The sequence below is a fragment of the Heterocephalus glaber genome, unplaced genomic scaffold, assembly GCF_053883595.1.
Source record: "Heterocephalus glaber isolate CG9 unplaced genomic scaffold, H.glaber_assembly_v1.0 deba00000678, whole genome shotgun sequence".
Taxonomy (NCBI): domain Eukaryota; kingdom Metazoa; phylum Chordata; class Mammalia; order Rodentia; family Bathyergidae; genus Heterocephalus; species Heterocephalus glaber.
In genome coordinates this window covers 2,994,829-3,018,563 of record NW_028258157.1, presented here as the reverse complement: position 1 = coordinate 3,018,563, position 23,735 = coordinate 2,994,829, and the positions used below count along the sequence as shown (strand labels likewise).

General features: G+C 45.1%; 1 protein-coding gene across 6 annotated transcripts in view; it reads left to right on the top strand.

The window, feature by feature from the left end:
* Sema3d (semaphorin 3D) overlaps positions 1-23,735 on the top strand; it is a 161,823-nt gene that overhangs the window by 46,797 nt on the left and 91,291 nt on the right. For 5 of the 6 annotated variants that reach the window (XM_004839776.4, XM_013070355.3, XM_004839774.3 and 2 more), the window contains exon 3: positions 9,924-10,108. In XM_004839776.4, coding sequence (XP_004839833.1) covers positions 9,961-10,108 — 148 coding nt within the window. In that variant the 5' untranslated portion in view covers positions 9,924-9,960. Of the gene's footprint in view, positions 1-9,923; positions 10,109-23,427; positions 23,679-23,735 lie in introns of those variants that run through there. The other variant, XM_021254004.2, reaches the window with a different exon arrangement.

The window sequence follows — 23,735 nt, the reverse complement described above, 5'->3', positions numbered from 1 at the left end:
CCCCACCCAGTTCCATGTGTTTCTGGGAGGACTGAGTTTCCCGGCAGTCACAGGTAGGGCTGCTGTTCACACATCTCAGCTGCTTCCCCAGCATAGATGAGAGAAGAGGGGAGCTGAACGGGAGAGGGGACCCTGCATCCCTCACTCATCTTAGGCATCGTTGTCATCCAGCTCTGCGCCAGGCCCTGCGCTAGCTTTGGGTGCAGCGCTGGACGTGACAGAGGCCCTGTGTGCATGCGTCTGGTGGGGGCCACCTCAGGAAGGCATGCCTACGGGTTTCCTGAAAGGCACAGAATGGCCTATACTTCATTTAGAAAGGGTTTTTAAAGTGATTTTTGTCCTGTTAGAACAACTCAGTGTTTGCATCTTCTAAAAGAGTATAGCCTTTACACTTGAGGCTCAAGTTCTTAGTGTGCATAAACTCCTTTGCCTGTTACAGTATCCAAATAAGCCTTCAGAATAGCTTTAGGCTGGCTTACTCCCAAAATCGTTGCTAAATATCATGGGCTCTAAGACCTCCCCCCTAGACATTTTCTTCAAAAATATTTAGTAATCCCAAATTGGACATTGCAATAAACTAGCACTGCTTTTTACGTCTGCCTTTTATTTTTTTGTTTTCTAACAATCTCCGCATCCAATAAAGCCATTAAGTGTTCTTGTTAGGATTTCATTTTGGCAGCGCATACAGGCTCAAGAAATGAGAAGTCCAGAGAAAGTGATTACTGCAATAAAGATCTTATCTCTCTGAGCTCTGAGCACTGAAGAAAACTGAGGTTGGGGGGTGAGGGCTGGGAACTTTAAAGCTAAGTTTCCTCACACCTTCGCAAGTTGGAGGAGGAATCAGCAGGCTTCCAGATGCCATTCTGAGTCCACACCTACTTTGTATCTTTAGGAAGAACAGCTGTTCCTCAGTCCATTTGATGGGAACTAGTGATCCTTTTTCCTACCCTTCTGAAGAAACTAGATGTAAAGAAATGAAGTGAATGACCTGAAGGTATAGTGCTGATAAGCAAGCAAACGGGGTCACACGCGTACGTGTGTGCTCTGGGCGGGGCCTGGGCCCTAATCCTAGCTTTATCTCAGTTGCTCTACCACGTGGTAGACATAAGTGAGTACACCAGCGAGAGGTATCTGAGTGGGATCAGGGTTTTGAAATCCAGTCCACAGTGCTCTCACTTCTGAGTCAGCTTCAGAGGTGATATAGAAGAGGTAACGATGCTCTCCCTAAGAGCCGAAGAGGCAAATCAAAGACAGGGAAGTGCTCGTCAGCAGCTGTTACTCAGCGGAAGTGCTGGTCCTCACTGAGGCACTTTTTAGGGACAGAAAGCTTGGCGATGGCCCTGTAGATCCCATGAGGAGACTGAAGACAGCCCAGAGCTGCCTGGGTCCAGACGGGGAGGCCTAAGTGGTCAGAGTCCAGGTGTTGCATGGCCACAGCAAGGGAGGGCAGGAGGCGTTTGTTAGGAGACCAGGCCAGGAGCCTCCAGATCTGCGGAGCGGCAGTGAAGAAGTTGAGGTTTCTGGTACCTTCTCGGTCACCTTGACACACAGTGCCCGGCCCGCTGTCCCGTGGTACGCCCTGTGCAGCGGGCAGCTTCAGGCCTCGCCAGTCCGGGCGGCCCTGACCTGGGTTAGGACCCCGTGCACGAGGGACGTGCCCAGCTCTTTAACAGGGAGCCCACCAAGCTTGTGTGGAGCTGCCGTGGTCGCGTTCAGCACAATGATTTGTCGCACTGTTGGTCAAATATGAAATTTAAATCTGATTCGAAGCTTATTTCCTGTTTCACATGTGACTCTACGTTCATTCTGCAGGCCACCTATTTTTTAACTGAAAGATAATACTCTGTTTTCATCACGTGCAGCACAGTGGCTTAAACTGTGTATAAAGGCAGGGGGAGTCAAATCTAGTTCATTAACAAGTGCACTATCTCCCAAATTCATCATTTAGTAGCCTAGATGATGCCTGGCCTATTGCTATTCTCAGAGAGTACTATGTTTATGCAATGGATTATTTAAATTATTGTCTCTATGTGGTAGTTAGAAATCTTCAATTGCTAAAAATGTATATTTCTTGCAGTTATTCATTAAATAGTGAAGAAGTATACATATGTTTAGCATTTTTTTCTTTTTTTAAAAAAAGGCTAAATAGGATTCCCTAAAGTTAGGTGTTTTGATCTCAAAAGAACATGTGTTCTGAGTGAATTTATGTAAATATTAAATCCAAAGTCATAATGTTTTTCCTGCTACATGCTGCTTTTTAAATTAACAAATTTGTTGTTAAATATTGGAGTTGGTATTAAATTTTATGCTGTTTCTCAGTACATTTCCTTTTTTGGGGGGGGGTATTGGGGATCGAACTCTGGACCTTCTGCTTTCAAGGCAGGTGGCAGCACGACTGAGCTAAATCCCCGGCCCACAGTACCTTTACTTTTAAAGAGTTAGGAATTTAACAGAGAATCTTCATAATTGTTCAATATCACATCTTGAAAACACAATTTTACTATTTCATAATTATTTACTAGTTTTCAGTAGTTACAACCCATTGATGGCACATATTTAGATGTTATTTTCCATAGTGGTTTTGCATAAATAGGTTGATATATTTTTACATGCTGCAATAAATAAACCTCTGAATATTGTTTTTGAGGATTTGATGAAATCCTTGCTGCAAATATTTTTTAAAATATCCATTAAGTAATACAGTTGTTAATTTTCCCTCCTTTAGCATAAGTAATTCCTTCAATAAATTAATTTCAGGAGAGATGCAGCATACATGTGGAAACTGTCAAAAACAGGGCTACTGGGCCAGGGATTTAGCTCAGTGGTTTCTCTGCCTGCTTCGCGAGCTCAAGGACCCAAGCTCAACCCTGGGTACCAAAACAAAAAAAAAAAAAAAAAACAGGGCTACTGCACATTAAAAAAAAAGAAGAAATTCTCAGGCCTTTGTACGTATCGGTCTCTTCCTGGGAGCTTTTGTGCTCTTCTTTGTGACTCTGCAGCCTCATAGAAAGTATGGTACAACTCTGTGTTGTTTTGAAAAATGAGCTTCTAGTTATTTCCACTGATAGAATGGCTGTGGGTGTACTAAATTAGTTTTCAAATAGACTATTCTATACATTTTATTATGAATAATCAAATGCTTCAAGATGAAATTCACTACCTACCCACACGACAGAATGTTAGATAAATATTATAAAGTCTAGGAAAGTATTTACTGACCTTACAACTCAACATAAATAAACTGAACTTCAGGAAAGAAAGAAATTATGGCTTAAAATTTTTGCCAAATTATCACTTAGTTTTGATAATAATGGCATATGTAAAATAAAAAAAGACTCAAATTATTAGAGATAAGTACCCTTAATAATAAGCACAATAATAAACAAATGCTATAATTAAAATAAACAGTATGATTATGTTGTTGGTGCTTTCTTTAACCCCAAAAGTTGATGACTATTTAGTTTCCTACTTTGAATAACAAACTGATAAAAGATTTTATATAAGGAATATGATTATTGATAAAGTCTTTCACAGTTGTGTTTTATTATATATTTTTTGTAAATATATTCATTATTTGAACAGTTTGGACCGAAGAGGCATTTGACTTCTTTGGAACTCTTTGCAATTTAAACATTGATTTGTTGTTGCTGTTATGGTCTGAAGAAGTGTAACTCACAGTGTGAAATCTAAGCGCTCACACATATGCACATTCTGAAATCTCATTATTGCACTATTTTCTGTTCAGTTCGTTAGGGGTGAGATCATAAAGCATTTGATCTGCCTGCAAGTACGTGACTACAGCTTGCAAACCCTGCTGATACGTAATAGTGGGGCTTGGTTGACCATGTACAGTAACGCCTTGGTTCAACAAAATTTGGCCAAGATTTTGATTCCGTTCACCAACTCTGCATTGGGTGATATTGAGCCTTATGGGGAAATCTGATTTGAATAGAGACCAATTTGGTTTGCAACCAGAATTGTGGAACGAATTAAGTTTGTGAACTGAGATATCACTGTATTTATGTAACAATATACTTTCAGTGTATTTTAGAAATGCATAAGTCATGGTTAAGCCATTGAACAATAAAAATGCAACTACTGTAATTTATCTTGACTGACAAATAGCTTGGCTCCACACTACAATTGATTCCTGAAGTGAGCATAGTCGGTTTTGTATACAGGGAAATATCACTAAGTATTATCTTAAGAATGTTAGCAAGCATGTTAACATAACCAAATGTAAGTCTCTTTCTTCATGCTCTCTGAAAAATAAGTTCTTCAGACTGCTGGAATGTATCAACTGAGGGGGAATTCATGATATTTGAAGAAAGTCCAATACTAGACAGGTCACTCCTTCAACAAAAAGTTGTTGCCCTGTAAATTCTACTCATTACAATTAGTGATAGACACTTGAGCACTGAATTAGTAAGATGTACTAAATTAGTGAGGCATTACGTATATTAGAAAAATAGTGGGAAGGGTGGGATACAATAATTTCAGTGAAAGTTCTCACAGTGCAAGCCTCATGCTGCACCGTCTTCCACGCCACTTGCATCCTATCTCACAATCATGGCCTCCATGAAACACACACCAGCCTCTGCATCACAAGGCTTCTCCTCCGTGTGTCTTACATTGCTTCTTTGGTCCTCAGGTTTCTCTATAATATCTGTTTGTTTTGTTGTCCACAACCAGGCCATGAAGTAAAGTTATCAATAATGGATCTGTACCCTAAGGCAAAAGCATCTAACCTAACAATTGCTCAAAATTATGAGCTGCAATTTGCCTAAGTGAGATGCAGATATTGCTTGTAGTTTCGGAGTAGTGTTAGTTCCTTGCGTCTCCTGAGTTAGGGAAACGTATCTCAAATGACTTCATGTATCAAACTAAGATATGTAGAACAAAAAACTTCTTATAAAATTTGAAAAATTGTTTCTTGTCCTCCCTTCCTTGAGCTGCATACGCACACACACACACACACACACACACACACACACACACTCACTCATTCCTGAGAATGCTTCTTAAATCTCAGTGTTCCAGGTTTTTATGTGTGAAGACTTATTGGATATATTAATTATTGTTCCATGCATAGAAGATATTTTTCCTCACTAACTGTACCTCATCTTTCTTTAATGACTTTTGGAACAAATAGATATAAATCAATAAAGCATCAATTAAGTTCACATATAAAGTTTTGTATTTCTTCTCAAATTTTTTGATGAGTTCTCATTTGCCTCTTAAGTTCTGAACGCTTCCATTCCTTGGGGAAGTGGCACAAGGCTGCCTGAATGTTAGATTGTGCCCTTGGATCTCTGATTTAGTGGAGCAGTGTGTAAAACTCTCTCATAGTCAGAGCACTCCCTATTGGCTCTGCATTGAAGATCCCCAAGGGTGCTGTTTGTCAAAGTGAACATCTGGAATAGATTATATGCAGTTAATTGGCTCCAGGTTGAGCCTGTTACAGACAGTAGCATGCAGTATAACCTATGCAATTCTCTAAATCCACCCACTTTGGGTAAATCACACCTACTTCTCTTTCTAATTCCTCCCATGCAAGACTCACTCACATGTATGTTGTGCACATAACACACACACACACACACACACACACGAAGGTAAATTATCAAGATGTTAGTGGAGAGGTTGATGGCAAAACATTTAATCTACAAATTATCTCAATTAAAAGATTATAGAATTCAAAGACTTGTTAGGAAGGAAAAGAAGTAAGGAGCAGCAGATTGTTGAAAATGACTGTTTCATAGTAGACAAATAGTCAAAGTTCAAACATTCTAGCAGTGTCAGGGTTGTCACTTTCTTTTATCCCTCCCTCTCAGTATGTGTTTCAGCACGTGTGGCCACTTATCCAAACATCGCAGTAGAGAAGCAGGTAGTGTTTCGGTTTTTAGCTCATTGAACAATATTAATGAGTTAGGTTAAAGGAACAGTATGGCTACTGTTCACCGAAAACCAAAGCAGTCTTTCTAAGTCACGATGTTAGAGGCACAGGGCCTGTCTTGGCGATTAATGACCATTGGAGGAGTAGACATCTCTGCACATAGCCAAGGGCCATTAACTCTGACTCGTCATTAATTTCCAGGAAATGTCCTGTACTGAGGTCATTGTTGCTAATAAAATGCACATATGGACAGTTCCCTCTTTCTTGCCTGTGTACATAAACATGCATTCACTTGACATGCTTTGTGCTATATGTTATGGAAAAATAAAACTAAGCCTAAAAGAAATGTGATGAGCTCAGTCTCACCATTCAATTTACACTGGACCCTGGAGTTATGACCAGCCTGACATACGAACAAGTTGGGTTTGACTGGACTTTTAGTTTTAATTTGTGACCAAAGTCTTGAGTTAGGACCTGAATGTGCCGGCTGCTTTTGCTTCCAGATGGTCTCAGATACAGACTTAACCCTTAGAGAGTCCTGGAAGGAACATGACAGCATCCTTTCCTGTGTGGGGCTCACTGAGAAATCCTGGCCGGTGTCTCTCTAAGGACACTGAGATCTGCCTGTGTACAGGAGAGAGACTTTGAAGGCTGTGTAGAGGAGCTGGGGCCTTCATTGACCAACCTGAGTTACAACCAGCCCTTGGGAATGAACTGAGTTCGTAAGTCAAGGGTCCACTGTACCTTGTCCTATTTCTAAAGGTTGTGGGTAGGAGCAGAATATGTGTTTGTATGTTGAGGCTGTGTGTCTGCAGAAATCAGATACCCATGTTAGAATAACACTTTCTTACAGGGGAAGAGAGAGGTCGGGGGTATGAGACAGGAGAAGGGCCCAATGCAAGATGGACTCCAAGAGCAAGACAAAGCTGAGGCCTTGATTTGAGTCCCCAGAACAGACAGAGGCAGGTTTCAGAGTCCGCCTGCTTCCTCCCTGACACCCTCCTCAGCCCAGGGATTACCCTGTTCTCGCCATCCCCTCCCCTCCCCGCCGTCTGCTCAACCCTGTCACCCGGGGCCTTTGCCTGGACCCTTGGGACCTCAGCCAGGCCTCGCTGCTCCAGAGCTCTCTTCTCATGCTCTGCTCTCTTTTCTCCGTCCCACACACAACTGAACCTACATGATAGTCTTTTAAGCTGTTTCACCCAGCATCTCATGAATACCCCAAGTGAAGCATTCTCTGTACCTTAATCCTTTGTATATAATCATGCCCTCCTTCAGAAATGAGTCTTCCTGTTTTCTTCACCTGCATAAATGGTTGCGGATGACCCACAGTGTTAACAGCTGATGAGAATGTGTATGGAATACACGTTAAATATGAATGTGTGTGAATGTCACGTGTTATTTAGATAGGCAATCGTGTGATGATAATTGCCTGAAAGCAGCAAGCTTTTCAAGGAAAATCTGTAAGTCAGAAACTGCATCCATTTTTAGTGGTGTAGAGGGGGCTGGATCTTTCTCAAATCTAGGGGCTGGAGGGAGGAGGGGAACGGGAGGAAGGAGCCTCAGCTTTGTCCTGCAGGCGTGCCAGCTCCACACGGGGTGTGAGCACTGAGCGCTGCCGACATGGGCTCCCAGCTGCTTCGAAGTTGACAGGATGTCTTTCCTAAGAGGCTGATTCAAAACATAAGTCTAATCCAATAATATTCTGTCTGTAGGTCAGGAAAACTGTTTTGTGACAATAGCTCAAACACATTTTCCTGTGACTTTTAAAATAATACAGTTATTTCCTCAAGCTTATTTCAAACATGTTTATTTATAAAAGGACTTTGTAACATATTAAAATATGAATAACATTTGAGAAAGCAAAATGCTTAGGAAGGGAAGCTGATTATATGAATTTTTTTTTCCTGGTACTGGGGATTGAACTCAGGACCTTGCGCTACAAGGCAGGCGTGGCACCACTGAGCTAAATCCCTGGCCCTGTGTGAATATGTTTAGTCAAAGGGCTTTCTTGTCTCTGAAATTATACCTATTTGGTGAAACCTTCAAGAAATGTCTTATGTGAATAAAATATGCACTACATGGCATATTTAATAAAATATCCTTAAAACGATATCTAAATTGACTTGATTATTCCTGTGCAATGGTCTACAGAAAAACTAAATAGTCACACATTATGCACAAATAATAATTTGATAATTTCTGTATCTTTGAATAAAATACAAGTAATGGAGAAAAGCATTTGTGTTCAACATTTCATGAGGAAACAACACAAAATTCAAGTCAATCTTTAAATGATTCTCATTCATAAGCATAAATTAATATACCTCAAAATTTGATCTTATTTTACTTTCCCAGATTGATTTTAACTTCTGATAGTCAAGATAGGCGACTGGGACTTTGACATTCAAAACTTGTGGGATTTTAGTTACGTGGAGAGTTGCTATCTCCTAGAAAACCTCATCGTCCGTAGGGCTTCCTACAGTGCTCAGGTATATGAACACTTTCAGTGTTAGACGGTTCTGCAGTCACTCACATGCGTATTATGGCTAAACCTGTCGCTAAGGAAGGACAGCCTGTGGACTTCAGTGCCGTCCACACAGGGCCCCTCCCGGCAGCACTCTGGGGGCGTTTCCTAAAGGGCCAGAAGACACCCCGGAGAAGGCAGAGGAGTGGAGACTCCATCGGGAGCAGGGGTCCGGGCCCCGAGGTGTGACGAGGGGTCAGCGTGGGCCTCGCGGAGCGTCCGTCCTCGCTCACTCGCGTGTGGCCTGGGCACCGGTCACCTCGGGCTGGGCTGCCCCGTCTGTGAGGTGGCGCCCGCGACCCCGTGTGCGGGCCGCTTGCCGTGTGCACGGATGCGGTGCAGAGGGCTGGCTGACTGACGGGCAGGCCTGCGTCCCGGAGGAGGCAGAGCCCGGACCCGCGTGGCAGAGCCCTGCTGTCTGCACCCCAGACTGAACGTCCTGGCGTGAGCACGCGAGCAGCAGACCTCGTCCTCCTCCTCCTTCCACCCCTTACTCCATCCTGGCTCCCAGCCTGCCGGATGGTGTGGGCCTCCTGCCTTCAGCCTGTGACCCGCGAGGCCCCCACCCAGACACAGGCAGGGCTGTGCTGCCTGAGCCAGCAGGCACTTCTTCTTCAGGTTGGCGGGACCATGAACCACCCCAGGAAGGCGCTGCAAAGCCAAAACGTCTGGAACAGAAAGCCAGGCCCGGAGGCACTCGGGTCGCCAAGGCAGGAGGATTGCCACAATTCTGAGCCAGCCTGGGCTCCGTGGTTCAGGTCAAGGCCAGCCTGCACTACATAGCAAGACCCTGTCTCAAAACAACGAAAGCAAGTGGATACATATGCTCAAATACTAGTCACAATTCTTAGCATCAGGCTCGGTTTGAAACAAGTGTTTTGATTTTCTTCATGTCTTAAAAGCCACCAGATCCACTTGTCTGCCGAACCCCTCCCTCTGCAGACCTTCGCACTTCGCACTTCATGCTTCTGCCCAGGGCCGCCTGGCTGGACCAGCGGAGGAAGCGGTCCCGATGAGGCTGCTCTGCTCTGCTCGGGCGGACCTGGCCCATCTGACGCCGTCCCAGCTAGGGGGACTCTCCCGTGTCCTGCGAGGCGTGCAGAACCCTGCAACCCAACAGCCTTGTCTGCGTGTGTCGGGGGTCTGCTCCCGGGATGATGTGGACGCGGCTGTGCACCAGGGCGACCCTGCACTCCCAGGAGCGCTGAGCTGCTCCTCTCCTCCTGGGGGTCTGCACTGAAGCACACAGGAGATGTAAATGGCTCTGGCGAGTGAGAGAGAGGTTCATGGAGAAAATAACCAAATTTCTGGTGGTGTGGTCTTTTCTACAGCCGAGTAAAAGCAGCCCTGAATTTTATCATTCGGTTTCTCTGCTACAAGTCCTTAAGAGCAAAACAAGACAAGGAATTGTCTTCAAAAAGTAAATACAATCAGAAAATTATATTAAGTCTAAAGCAATCTGTGAAAATGGGTCTGAATAGTTGTTTCTTTAATTTTTAGAGCCCCTTGACGCAGTTTGAAAGAACTTTGCTTCATCATGAACATCGCTGAGGTCGGGAGGCAGAAGGGGAGGCCAGGTGCGCGCCTCCTCCCTGTCGTGCTGCTGCTGAGCACCGCGGTGCTGGTCCTCCCCGCTTTGGGGACTTCGAAGCAGGATGTGCCCCGACTCAAGCTGACCTACCAGGGTAAGTGCATGAGTACGTCACACTGCTCACTGGGCATCTAAACGCTGCTTCTGCTTATTGTCTTTATTTTATTCAGAAATGCATATGGACACAGAAAATAACGTCCACAAATATTTTTAAATTGATATCAGCAAAATTAAAACAAAATTCTACTTATGGAAAGCAAGTTATGAAAGTTTCACACTATTTGTATCTGAGAAAAATTTTAAGGCTAGAAAAAAAAATGTGTACATGACTGAGACAAATCAAAAAAAATAAAACAAGTACATTTAAAAGGGGGCAAGCAGGGCTGGAGATGTAGCTCAGTGGTTCTGCTGCCTGCCTCGGGAGCACAAGGTCCTGAGTTCGATCCCCGGTAGCCCCCCCCAATGAAAACAAATAAAAAGGGAAAAGCAGAGAGTCACAAAGGAAGATACACAAATGGCCCAAGAGAACATGAAAAATGCTGGCACAATTAGCAGTATGTGAAACACACGTTGATATTACAATGAAATCCTCCTCTGTGCTGACTGGGATAGCGAAAATGCAATAAAAACTGCAGTATCAAATATCAGGATCATGTGAACAATATGAACTCACAAATACTGCCCATGGCAATATAAAACTGGAAAGATGTTTTAGCCGGGTCCTATTCTATTCAAGAATTTTAGAACAGAAAAAGTAATGGGTAGTAAAGAAACAAGTCAGAGGAGTTGCCTGTGAGCAGTGGCCAGCAGGGCTTCCTGAGGGGTTGGAGAAGTTTCCAAGGGCACCAGGCGGTGCTTTCTGTCATGGTATAGATTTGGGCCTCAGTGTGTAGCCTTTGTACAAATCAGCAGATTTCATGTGTAAGATCTGTGTGTTTATATACAAAGTTTACCTTAAAAAACCCAGGAAAAATTATTAAAAATCAAAACAATGAAAAAGGATACAGAAAGGTTCAAAACAAAGATTTGAAGCAAGTAAGAGAGTGAACTATTAGGTTACTGGAATAAAGTAAACATCACAAAAATAAATCGATATGTGTGAAAACAACCAAACATGCACGTGAAGCCCCACCGCAGGGGCTGCTCCGGGAAACGCACTGTGAGTGCCCCGCCAGTGAGGGTCGCTCCGGAAGCCCCTTGTTTCTGCCTCCCACACTGCGGGGCTCCAGCCGGGTCTGCCCGTCGGTTTGGGCCGCTCGTGGGGGACAACCCTGCCACCCCCACCAGTCGGAGTAGAGTGAGGCCTCTGCTGGCCGCTGACTGAATCTGAGCACGCGATTTTAAGTTGCTGGAATAAAATGGAAGAGAAGAAACCACATGGACCCTTGAAGGTCACTGGGTGCCCAAAGGGGCTTTGCTGAATTTTGTGGGATTTTAAAACTGCTTTATTTATGGGGGGGGGGTGTCAGTTGTCACTGTGATTACTGCTCCTCATAATCAAACTTTCGTACAAGAGTCAAATTTAAATGTCGAACCCAACGTGATAAATTAATCATTTCACAGTAACAGGTCATATCGATGAATAATTCAGCCTCACGGTGCACCCAGCAAAGGCTGCGAATCTTGTGTACGTCTCTAGCGTCTTGTTCCTCTGCGCCCGCTCCAGAAGAACTGGTACAGCGTTTGCTGGGTCACATGCAATAAGTCCACTCCTTGCTTGCTTCCTTTGCCTTGTGTCAAATGTTGATGTCGTCCACACATCAAGAGGCGGCAGCTAACCGAGGGCTGAGCGCAGGTGTGTGCTCTGGGGCTCCCTCGGCACCCGCCCTGCGCACCTGTGAGCTGCGGGAGTGCCCGCCCCGCCTCGCCCTGCGCCCTTCATCCCCAGGGCACAGACCGAGGACCCAGCCACCCGGGCTGGGGGAGTTTCGTCCTCTTTCCAGCCTGTCCACACAGGGTCTTCCTGTGGGAAAGCACCGCAGGTTCGGCCCCAGGAAGCCCTGCTGTCCACCCAACAGCCCTGTGTGTTCTGCATCAGAGCAGGGTTTCAAATGATGTAGTTCGGTTCCTGCCACATCACAGTTTAGAGCGCCTCTTCCTGAAGGAAGAAATGTTAGACGCAGGAGGCATTCTATCCCTCTCCCTTGCTTCCTTCCCTTCTCCCTCCCGCCTCCTTTCCTTTTTCTTCTGTGTCCACTTGCGGTGCACAGTGCCTGCAGCCCCTGTGTGGAGGTGGCGTGTGTCCATTAAGATGCGTCGTGGTGGAACGGAGATGCTGCTCACTTGTGGTGATAACCTGGAAGGGAGAAAGAGGAGGAAGGGCTGCCAGTCCAGGTTAGGGTGAGGAGCTGCTGCATTCATCCCGCCGCAAACCTCGCACTCTGTGCCGTGCACAGCGCGTCTCTGTCTCTGTCTCTGTCAGCTCAGCCAGCACCAGCCTTTCTATCTTAGTCACTGTGCAAGTCTGAAAACTCACACGTGGGCCCTGAGAAGCACTGGTAGAGTGAAGACAAACAGATTGGCCAAAATGACAAGATCATGTGGAATTAAAAATAATTAAGTTTTATGGCCACAAAAGCAGCACTGCTGTTTTGCTTCCATGATTCCCGCCCCCTCAGGCACTGGCCGGGGAGACAGACAGCACCGGTGGCCTTGGTACCTGAGCAGCTGAGAGGTAATTTTCAGGGATTCCTTAAGGTTGGCAAGATTGTAATAACCATTCTATCCGAAGAATGCTTTCGATAAGGGCTGAGCTTTAAGCGTTAGCATTCACAGGAGCTCGTTTGGGTCTACTATTACTAAAGAGATTTTCTTCGAGTTCACGTTTTGGTTTCTTACCCACTTATGTATATTAATCTTTTTCCTGAACAATCAGTACGTAATTACAGAGGTCAGGATGTTCCATCATTTCAAATTTTGTGTAATGTGACAATTACGTACATTTTGCACTACAAACAGCTTTTCATTATGACCTTCACAGTGAGAACGCAGCCATAAAAATTTTCAGAAATGAACAGTTTCACCTTCATAGTAATATGATAATTTTCTATTCTGTCATCTTCACTAAGGGCTGAGACTGTGCTGGGGACATTTATGAACCTGTGTAGCACTATCTCTGTATGCTGCTTGCTTGGAAGGCTCCTGGGAAGAGAAGAGCATAAGGTACTGGAACAATCAATAAGGGCAAAGTGTTCAGCTACTCACAAACATGTCCTGGGACCCCACTAGGGGCCAGGCATTTTCTAGGTCAGAGGAAGTCTCAGTCTCCCGTGAATGTATTTCCTCTATATAGGAACAGACAAGAAATAAACAAATTAGCAAATGTTGTTCACAGGGTGCTAAGCACTATGAAGCCGAGCAAGCGAGAGGGCGGGGCGAACAGGCCGCGTTGCGTTTCTCAGACTTCGCGGGTGTGCGGGCACAGCTCTGTGGACACAGCTTTTAAACACACTCACCAGGCCAGAGGCCAGAGGCTGCGAGCCTGAGCGACTGCCCGAAGTGTGAGAACATCGGGAGCACAACCAAGTGCAAAGCTTACTTTTTTTATCAATCTCAGACCTCATCAGACCTGCGGGGGAAATCTCACTATTCAGGAACAAAAGCCTGCGGATCAAAAAATGATAGAACCCTTCTTTACTTTTATTAATATTTTATTTTCAATAACTTTCATTAGTAGTAATCATTTTTTTATCTCCAAAATTGTACGTGTTCTCATCGACAAGGAAAACCTGAAAATCTCCTTTTAGATTTTTCTGTTACCTTAATTTATTGGATAGAATGGTTCTTTATTAGAATTTTCTGATAAATGACTGGATAAATCCATATTTTTGTACCTTTACAAGTTAATTTACTTAATGTCACAGTGCAGCGCATCTCAGCCCGAGGTGTCCTGGCTGTTGAGTCAGCATGACTGACGCTCCTAAGACGTCTGCCATCCCCCTTCGGGGCAGCACACAGAGGTGCCACAGATTCTGGGACCAGACTGTCCAGGTCTTTCCTGCTGTTATCAGTTGCAGGATGGGTGGGTGGTTCCTGCAGGACCCAAGACCACTTTGCTCTTAGTGTTAGCTTCTGCTGGGCAAGATCAGCCCACAGGGGTGAGTTTGCTGAAGCCATGTCCTGGTGTTTGTGCTGTCGTGGTCTTTTACAGGCAAGTGGTGGGCTTTGAGGTTCACGACCACCGACAGGTAGCACCATCACTGTCACTCTGGAGCCAGGCGGCCTTCTGTTAACACAGCCCTCTGGGTGCATTGGCATGAGCCGTAAAATCCTCAGGACTTCAGACTACTTGATGCCATCCACGGGGGCACTTTTCATTCTTAAATCAATGGCCAGAGACGGCCTGTCCTGAACATCTGCCCCTGCAGATCTGCACATCAGGTGAGGGAGCATTGTCAGCTTCAGTGAAGATTTTCAAAGGCATTTATTTTGGCCTATAACACACCATCGGTTGTTTAACTTTGTGGATGTGTTGTGTTTGAATGGACTCCCGGGGCTCCCCAGATGTATTTTCACTCCATTCAAGTTCTCACAGTCTTTTGCATGGGTGTAAGGGGTGCAGAATAATTGTACTGCCTGTGTGATAGTCAGCCTTTAATAGTTAATAACCATAGTCCGTGAATGCCTTATATCACTAGTGGATATGGCCACCAAGAGGAGAGACAAAAGTCCTAAGCATAATGCAGTGGAAGTTCTGGTGGGGAAAGCCAGACTATACATAGGCAAATTATTTAGCAGGATACAAAGTGACAGGAAGTATGCAGAAAAATAAGCTGGGAAGGGGAGCTAGGGACTAGCCAAGGTGAAGCAGTCAGATGCGGGCAGGGAAGGAAGTTCACTGGGAGGAGACGTTTTCACAGATAATTACTATGCCTGTGGCAGGTCATGCGGATATCTGGAGTATCTTTGGCAGAAGGGATCCAAGTACAAAGGCCTTGAGGTGAGAAGAGTGTCTGACTGACGCCTCCAGGGATCCTATGGTAAACATTATGGGAGCGAAGCAGACCGATGACTTAGGCAGCTAACACTTAGCCTTTGTTGTAGTCTGAGCACTATGTGAATTAAGGGAGAAATTTCAAAACACTCTGACTTGATCTGACTCTTCTCTGCCATAGGATTTGCTCTGATTTCAGGGCTGAAAATACACCAAAAAAGAAGCAGGCAGAGAAGTAGAGCCGCGTTCCAAGCTTTGTAATAATCCAGGCAAGGCGGTGGTCTATGGGGTGAGAGGGGAGGTTGGAGGGAAGAGCCAGTGGGATGAGCCGCAGGGGCAGAAGGAGGCAGAGCCCCCTGAGGGCCACGCCCCATGGTCCTCCGCCAGCCAGGCCCACCCCCGAGGCGCCTGCCGCTGCGACCCCTCCGTGGGTTACTCTGCTGGGGAGGGCACCCTCAGCAATCCTCACCTTCAGGAAGCCCAACCTCTGAACACATGGGACTCGGGCCGCTGTAGGTCTACACCATAAGCACTGTGTTCCAGGAGGAGGCTGTTCAGGTGCGCTGATGCGGCGGGTTGTAAACACTGCGGGCTTTTCACATTTTGCCGTCGGGAACTGAACCGAGAGCCTCGGCATGCTAGGCAGGCAAGTGGTCTGTCACCTTGGATATATGATTAGAAAATGGATATATAAGGATTTGAAAGCAAAGTTACAGAAAGATTAATCGTAGAATCACATAAATAGATATACGAACATCTGGTGATTGGACCTAAATCTACTGTTTCAGTTTAGTAGTGATTGTGCTAAAACTTACCTGTACCCACTCCTATTATTTGACAATTAAAATCTACTTAATGCTGTGTGTAGCACCATTCTACACTGTACTGGGCTATGGAAGTCCACAGACCACAGAATTACATAGAAACATAAGGTGAGACACAATGTAACACCATCAGTCATGCACTGTCACACCGGAGCCTCCCGGGCGGAGAGGGTAAAACTGGCCGATCCTGGAGAGGCCATCGCTGGCTTCCTGGTCAGCGGAAAGAGAGCCAGATCATGAGAGCCTGCGGCTGTCTCCCACCGTGCCCAAATCAAGCAAGTGTAAAAGGCCAGAGCTGAAGGGAAGAATTGGAACTGGAGTTAAGCCCAGTCATCTATGTTTTGATTGAAAAAGTTTTCTTTGAGAGGATCTTATGTGCAGTTGTTTTACTATCCTATAAATTATCAAGGAGATGAAAGTGTTTCTGAGCAACTTCTTATTTTATAACTTCACTTACCTAAAATTTGGCTCTCATTCCTGGGGTTTAAAAAAAAATTCACATTGAGATTCTTTCAGTACAAGTCTCTATAATTTGTAGACATTGAGTTTTTTTAACAGAAAAAATTGACAAATGCCTCTTTACTTTTTAAGAGCTAGTAATGTATGGTTTGCATTTTTTGTAAGAATCCATTAAATATACTGCTTTCATCTTAATTCAAAAGCAGCATAAATTAGAACTAGAGTGCTTTTTCTACTTATGAAGAAAGATATCATAAAGAGGTTTATTTGACTTAAGTCACAGTGACCAGACACATGCTGGAAAGTGTGATAAATCCCTAGTGTGAAGAAGTGATAGAGGTGATGTTGGTCTATGCAGTGCAAACAGAAAGTCGAGCTGCTTTGAGAAAGAGTCTTGCCTATCCAATGTTGCTAAACATTAAACTATAAAAGAAAGCTGGACTTAGAACCAGAAGACGTAGATAGACCTCACTTTCTCTCTATGTGTACTGTCTGTGCACCGTGAGAAGTTCTCATCCTATCTGAGTCTTGACTTCCTCACCAAGAAATTATATTCTCCTTAAGGATCAACCAAAGTAATCCTGGCCAAGCTCATCAGATGTTAAGAGCCCAAAGTGGATGTTTTGATAGAATTCAAACACAGCTCAAATGTAACGTGTCACTGAAGATGGAAAGAGCATCTGGCATCTTTACAAATGTAATTGTATTTAGTTTTCTTGGAGAGAAATTTGTAGCTACAGGAAAGATACCTGAGGTTTCCTGGCTCAGACACCTTCCTTCCAAGTTGATGCATATTAAATGAGTGCACATGGGCGGGGGGGGGGCGGGATTTAGCTCAGTGGTTTCGCCGCCTGCTACGTAAGCTCAAGGACCTGAGTTCGATCCCCAGTACCAAAAAAAAAAAAATGGTAACACTTAAATGAGTGCACGTCCCCTTCTTGTATAAGAAAACTGAGGATGGTTACACATGTCATATATCACTGATCTAAGCTAAGTAGGTTGTTTATCAGTGCTAACATTCAGGAAGAAATTAGGGATATACAGATGCTATCAAGTTAGTGTTGTAAGAAGAGAAATTGCTTAAAGGAACACATGTCATGACTTAAGAGTTGGAGAGAATCTGCAGTATGAGGAAAGGGAAGGATTCCAGCTCCATAATTGGAGCAAGCTGAGGATGCTGGGCTAGTGTTTGCTGCTCCTCTGCTCCCAGCATGGCTGGGAGCAGCAGCACCCCTGTAACCGAGGACTTAGAGAAGGCGCAGTCCTGTGCTCTGCACTGGGCAGGGACGGTCTGTGTAGGGTCTCAGTGGTGTGATGGCATGTTCAGTCCCGGGAGCCACGCTGGGGCGTTCGTGCCCCCTTCACCCCAGAGTGCAGCTCACACGTGGCGACCACAGCAGGGCCCCCGTGGCTGTGAAGTGTAGGCCACAGCCGGTGTCTCAGAATCAGCAAGGGCTTAGTAAATCCCAGCTCACAAGTACTGGTGTGAAAAATCATTAGTTAAGTCCTCATTAGCCTTCAGCAGCAATGTAGAAATTATTCCTACCTATGAGGGGCTGTAGGCTTTGTAAGCAACAAAATGAGTACACAAATTAATTGCAAAAAGCTTAGTTCTGTGGTATAAATAAAACCAAATGTTTAAAAGAACTCAGAAAAATGAGTATGAAATTGACCTTTGAGCATTGGAGGAAGCTTAAAATTTCTTGAATGACATACATATTGGAATTGGAAGGGTTGGATCATGAAATTGACCTAGTTTTATTGAAACTAAGGGGAAAATGGAATTGGAAGGATCATATGGTGGGACTGGTGAGGACGGACACAGACAGAGCAGGGCAGTTTACAAGCCTGTCACAGTAAGGCGGAGGTGCGGTTTCTGCCGGGCTCATAGTGAGGATCCATATTTGACGACAGAGAGCAGACATTTGCATCATATGATCTTTGTTTGTTTGTTTGTTTTGGTACCGGACATCAAATGCGGGACCTTGTGCTTGCAAGGCAGGCGTAGGCACCACTGAGCTGAATCCCTGGCCCTGCATCGTAGGATTTTAAGGGTTCAGATTCGCCTGCAAGGTGGTGAGCACCATTATTTACAGGAGAAAGAGCGAAGGAACAAGGGAGGGACACTAAGGTGACTCTGAGGTGTTGAGCCCCAGGCCCTGGGTGACATCACAGAGCCATGATTCAGGAGGGTGAGGGGGTCACAGGGCACCCAACTCCTGCCCGAAGCGCCTGGGATTTCTGAAGTGATGCACTCAAGAGACAGCGTGCATGTAGGTCAGGGTTTCAAGTCATTCAAAGAGCACCAAGATGGATGGGAGATAAACAGTTCCCGGAGGTGCAGGGTAAATGGGAGACACCGTGTCACTGCTTAGACTGTGTAAACACTGCCCGGAATGGAGGGGAGCAGTATCCATCTGGCAGTGTTGTTTTTCATTTCCCCCTTGTCAGGATATTTGAGAATTCTGGTGCAAATTGTCTGAGCACCATTGAGTGGCTATGCCACCCTCAGCTGAGAACCTAGAGCAGGGATGGTGAACCTTTTAGAGCTTTCATTGACGACAAACAGCTAGCATGCTAGCCAGAGGTTCACCAGCACTGACAGAGAAAGGTCTTATGGGTGACTGACATCTGTTGGCTCTGAATGGAAAGCCAAACTAAAATTTTCTTGGATTTATGGAAATTAAATTTCAAGTGTTAAAAAGAGTGCTCAGCACGATAAATAGTATATGGTAATTTTTTTAAAAATTCATAATCCTAGGAGTGAGGACATGATTTAAACAATTTCTGGGAAAAACAGAAGGCACAATCAAGGATCTGTGGGTACAGAGGGCTGAGAATTCTCAACGGGACCAAAGCCTCACATGAGCCTCTTCACATTATTGTTGATATGCAGATCTTACTTTATTCATATAATTGTATAATTTAAATTGTAATGGCTACAAAATTTTACCTTTTAGGTGGTACTTATAACTCCTGTGCTGTATACATTATTGTGGAGCGGTCCTAGCTCAAGGAATTATCTTTTCTTGTTATATTTGTCTTGCTCCTTAGAGTAACAGTAGCTCTTCATTAAGCTATGATGTGCTGGCCTTTCTAAAAACTAAATTTATATACTTGATTGAAACAAATCCTCCTCTATTTGTGACCTGATGTTGAGTTTAAACATTCTTTGAAATTTGAAAAAGGAGACATATTCTAAATATCTTTAAGGAAGCTAAGAAAATAATTGTCACAATGGAAGCAATTTTCCTCAGAAATATCCTCTCCACTATTTCTGAGCAAGTTTATTCTATCAAGACATTGCTTTTAGGTAAAAGTAATAGTTATTTATAATCTAGTCTTTTTCTAGGTCAGTAGGCAAAATTATGAATCATACCAACACTTTGAAAAATTTAAGAGGAATTTCATCTTTCTGAAAGTAAGAATTTGAAAGGACTCATAATTCTGAATTAGGAACTTCACCTGCGATGGGTTACATAAAGCAGGCATCATTGAACACTTGCCAAGTAAGAATCAACCTGTGACTTAAAAACGTGGACAGGGATGGGAATTCGACAGTGTGAAATAACCTCATTCCTATCCACATCCTGTCCCAGGAAGGACCTAAATCTGCTTGCATAAACGGCTTTATTTGTTTCTAATTTAGGTTTCCCTGTGTGATATCATCTGATTTATTTTTGATGTAGATAATGTTCTAAGACCTAATGAATGGAATGCTCTCCAACTTTCCACCACAGAAGAAAGAGCAAATGAAAATTTGAATTTTATTGTTTTTTTTGCTTGGCCTTGAATATACGGGAGATGGTTAGGGTTGGATATTTCACCCAAGAAAACATAAGAATAATGTGATATACACCTGTGATTGGGAAGCAAGTTTTTGTAGGAATTATAGGTCTGGCTGGTGCTCTTTACATGTTTTGTATAGCTTGAGTAGTTAGCTAGTTATTCTAAATAAACATATGCAGTATAATCGGCAGTTTTGAGTAGGTGGATTTTGATAACCCAAATATTTCACATGATCTCAAGACTCAGAAAACCTGTTAGAAATCAGGTGATGTCAGTGTGAGACGGGTAAATTTGCCACGGGTTAAATCCCAGGGAGAATCCAGGTGCTTCCTGGGACACAGAGCGGGGGGAGCAAACAGGTCCAGGGAGTGGAGGGACTCGGAGCCCCAGCAGTGGACGTCCTCATCGGGGAGGAGGGCTGTGCTGACCAGACTGTGCACAGGCCAGCGGTCCCTGCCAATGGCCCAGTCCCGGAGACATGTCCGGGAAGCACCAGAGAGGTCTCGGAGGCACTCTTTCCAGGAGATGCCAGGGCACTGGTTCAGAAGGAAGTGCTCAGAGCTGCATTTAGGGAAAGGTGGGGCTGACAGCAGCCCTGGAGCTGGACAGCCACTGACCTGCTTTGCCCGCTGGGATGATAGAACCTCTGTTTCCTTCAGGAAGCCAGGGTGGGGCAGCAAGAGTTTCTGCAAGTGACTGTCCTGTGCTGGCTGGCTGGACCATGTTTGACCTGGGTCTGTTTCCAGTCATGAACTTTCTGTGCTGAGGAAGGCTCTCCTACCCTGGGGGCAGATCTAACTTCCACCTTCTTCAAGCCTCATCTTCTTTTTACCTCTCAGATTTCTGCCTTTAACAACCTTGATACCCTCTTTCTCTCTCTTTTTCTTTCTTTCTTTCTTTCTTGCTTGCTTGCTTGCTTTCTTGCTTTCTTGCTTTCTTGCTTTCCTCTCTCTCTCCCCCTCCTCTCCCTCTGCTCTCCTCTCCTTTCCTCTCCTCCTCTCTCTTCTTCCACTGCTCTCCTCTCTTCCTCCTCCTCCTTCCTCTCTCTCTCTCTCTCTCTCTCTCTGGCTCCCTGACACTCTCTCTCTTCTCCCTCTTCCAGTTTGGCATTCTTCCTTAAGGGCGTGGGAGCCTGTTTTTCAGCGATGCCAATGTAAGGGAGAGACGACAGCGTCCCTCCCCGGCCCCCACCCCAGTGCAGGTTCCTGGAGATAACTGCAGGGTGTCAGGACTGGGACTTTGTTCATTCAGCTGTGAAGCTCAGAGGAAGCCTGTACCACTCAATCCTAAATTTATTGGATTCAGTGTGACTAGCCACTCCCTTCCTTTGTGGGGTGAACAGGAAGAATGCGGAGGGTCAGAGACTCCCCTCTGACTGAGTGATGAGCGGAGGTACCAAAGGACAGGAGAAGGGCAGTACAGACCTCACTTCAGAGCCAGAGCAGGACTCTCCTGGCCTGGCCCCCTGCCCGGAGGGGCTCCAGACACCCTGACAACAACACCCGTCCAGGGCGGAGACTTCCAGAGGACCAGAAAAGGAATCCATCAATAGCACATCTTGGTTTCATTGATTTCCCGAGCCATTGGATTGTACATTTTCTAAGATGGTGTTTTTTAGACCAATCATGGGACTTTGAGATTCTGGGCTGCAGACAGCAGTTGGCAGGAGCATGCGCTGCCAAGAGGGGTCATTAGGGAAGGACTGGTGGGGTCACAGGCTCAGAGAAGCCCTTCAGGACCAGAGGTGGCTGTGGTCAGTGAGCCTCGGGCGGGCTCTGCATGCCCCTCTGTCCAGGGGACACTGTGAGCAATCCTCAAAAACATCACATGCCTCAGAACTGCCGAATTAGGATGAAAGGGAGAAAACAGAAACTACGCTCTGAAGTCTTCATGCAGCAGAGCTGCCTTGCCTTGGGATTTCTGAAATCAGGTGGGTATGGCCTTGAGGTGTTAAGACACAGACTCTAGGGATGACACAGTTTTTTGGGGGTTTTGGTTGATGAAGCAAGCTTTGGAAACAAAAATGGCTTTGGTTGGCTTGGCAGAAATGCAAGAAAGATATACTGCCTGGGGGAGGAGCTGTTCCAAGCCCGTCCCAGCCCCAGACAGCGCACGTGCACATGTGATGCCTGAGTCCAGTGCCTCAGTTTGGCGGCAGAGGGTTGGCCAAGCTCACTCTCTTCCTTATGGTGCTCATGCTGTCACAACGCAGCATTGAATCATTTGGAAATGATAAGACTCCAGGTTCCTCAGTATTTCCGCAGCTGTTTGTCCTCATCAAATTTGTTTGAAACTGAATCAGATAGACTTGGTTATGGAAAAATAAAATAAAGCAAATCACTGTGTCAGCTGCCTGTTTGTGTGTGTGTGTGGACACAGCACACAAAGCTGTCTTCCCCTCGGACTTGCCTGTTCCACAGCTTCAGGGCCCTCCCACTGCCGCTGTCCCCACTTCCCCTGTTCTGAGCCCCGAAGTCTACTCATCTTGCTGGCTGTCTCTTTGCTCTTCACTACTTTCTTGCTTAAGAACTTTTAGTGATCACTTTCAACTCCAAGATTTTCATCGCATTATCAGTGCGAGCCATCTCTTTCAGAATCCATTTGCTTGGATTCTTCTTCCTGCAGAATAATAACCCTGCAATCGTTCGAAGCAAGCTTCACTCTAAATGCTATCAAAAAATGAAAGTGGGAAAAGAGAAGTCATAGACTGGGAAATAATATTTGCAATGGACACATCTAATGAGAAACTGATTTGAAAGATGCCAAGATCTGATAATATTCAGTAATAAGAAACAAATAGCACACTTACCCAAAATGGGCTGAAACCTTCGTAGACATCTCAGCAATGATGACAACAAGGATGTGGGGGGAAATGCAAATTCTACCACACCGCACACCCAGATTGCCAACATCCATCTGGTGCCAGGCTCAGGAAATGGACAGATCTTTTGGAAGGCACTTGAACACTTTCTTTTAAAACTAAGCAAATCATCCACTAAATCATGCTTCTTGGTGTTTAGCTCAGAGAAAAGTTGGAAACTTATACCCACAGGAAGTCCTGCACGTTGATGTCTGGGGGAGCTTTACTCTTCACTGCCAAAAGTTGGAAGCAACCAAGCTGCCCTGCAGTAGGTGAATGAATAAATGCGCTGCCGTACATCCAGAGGGTGGGATGGTCGCTAACACTGACTTCCAAGCTATGAAGACAGGGAGGAGACATACTGGCTCGCTAGTGAGGAATAGGACTGACTGAAAAGGTGCACACTGCATGATTCCAATAAGCACAGTTCTGGAGGCCTAATAAAGATCAGCAGTTGCCAGGGCCAGGGTTGGAGAGGTGGAGAGCGGGTGATAGCAGAACCCAGAAGACTGTCAGGGCAGTGAAGCCCCTCTCCGTAATATTGTGATGCTGGACACATGTCACGACCCCTTTATCCACCTCATAAAAGGTTCAGTGACATTAGGATCCAATCCTAGCAGACTTCGGACTTTGAGTGACAGCGCCGTGTCCATGTCCGTCAGCTCCCTGGCTGCAGCAACGCGCATCCCTGTGCATGCAAGGCACACCCGGAGACCCCCCGCACCTGGCTCCCAGGGTCACAGCCATTCTAGAGATAAAGGCTGATTTCTAAAAGCAGAAATGGAAGAAATACTATGAGGTTTGTGACACAGCTTGGTGCTTACTTTATATGCATTTATTAATTTGATCAAGTTTC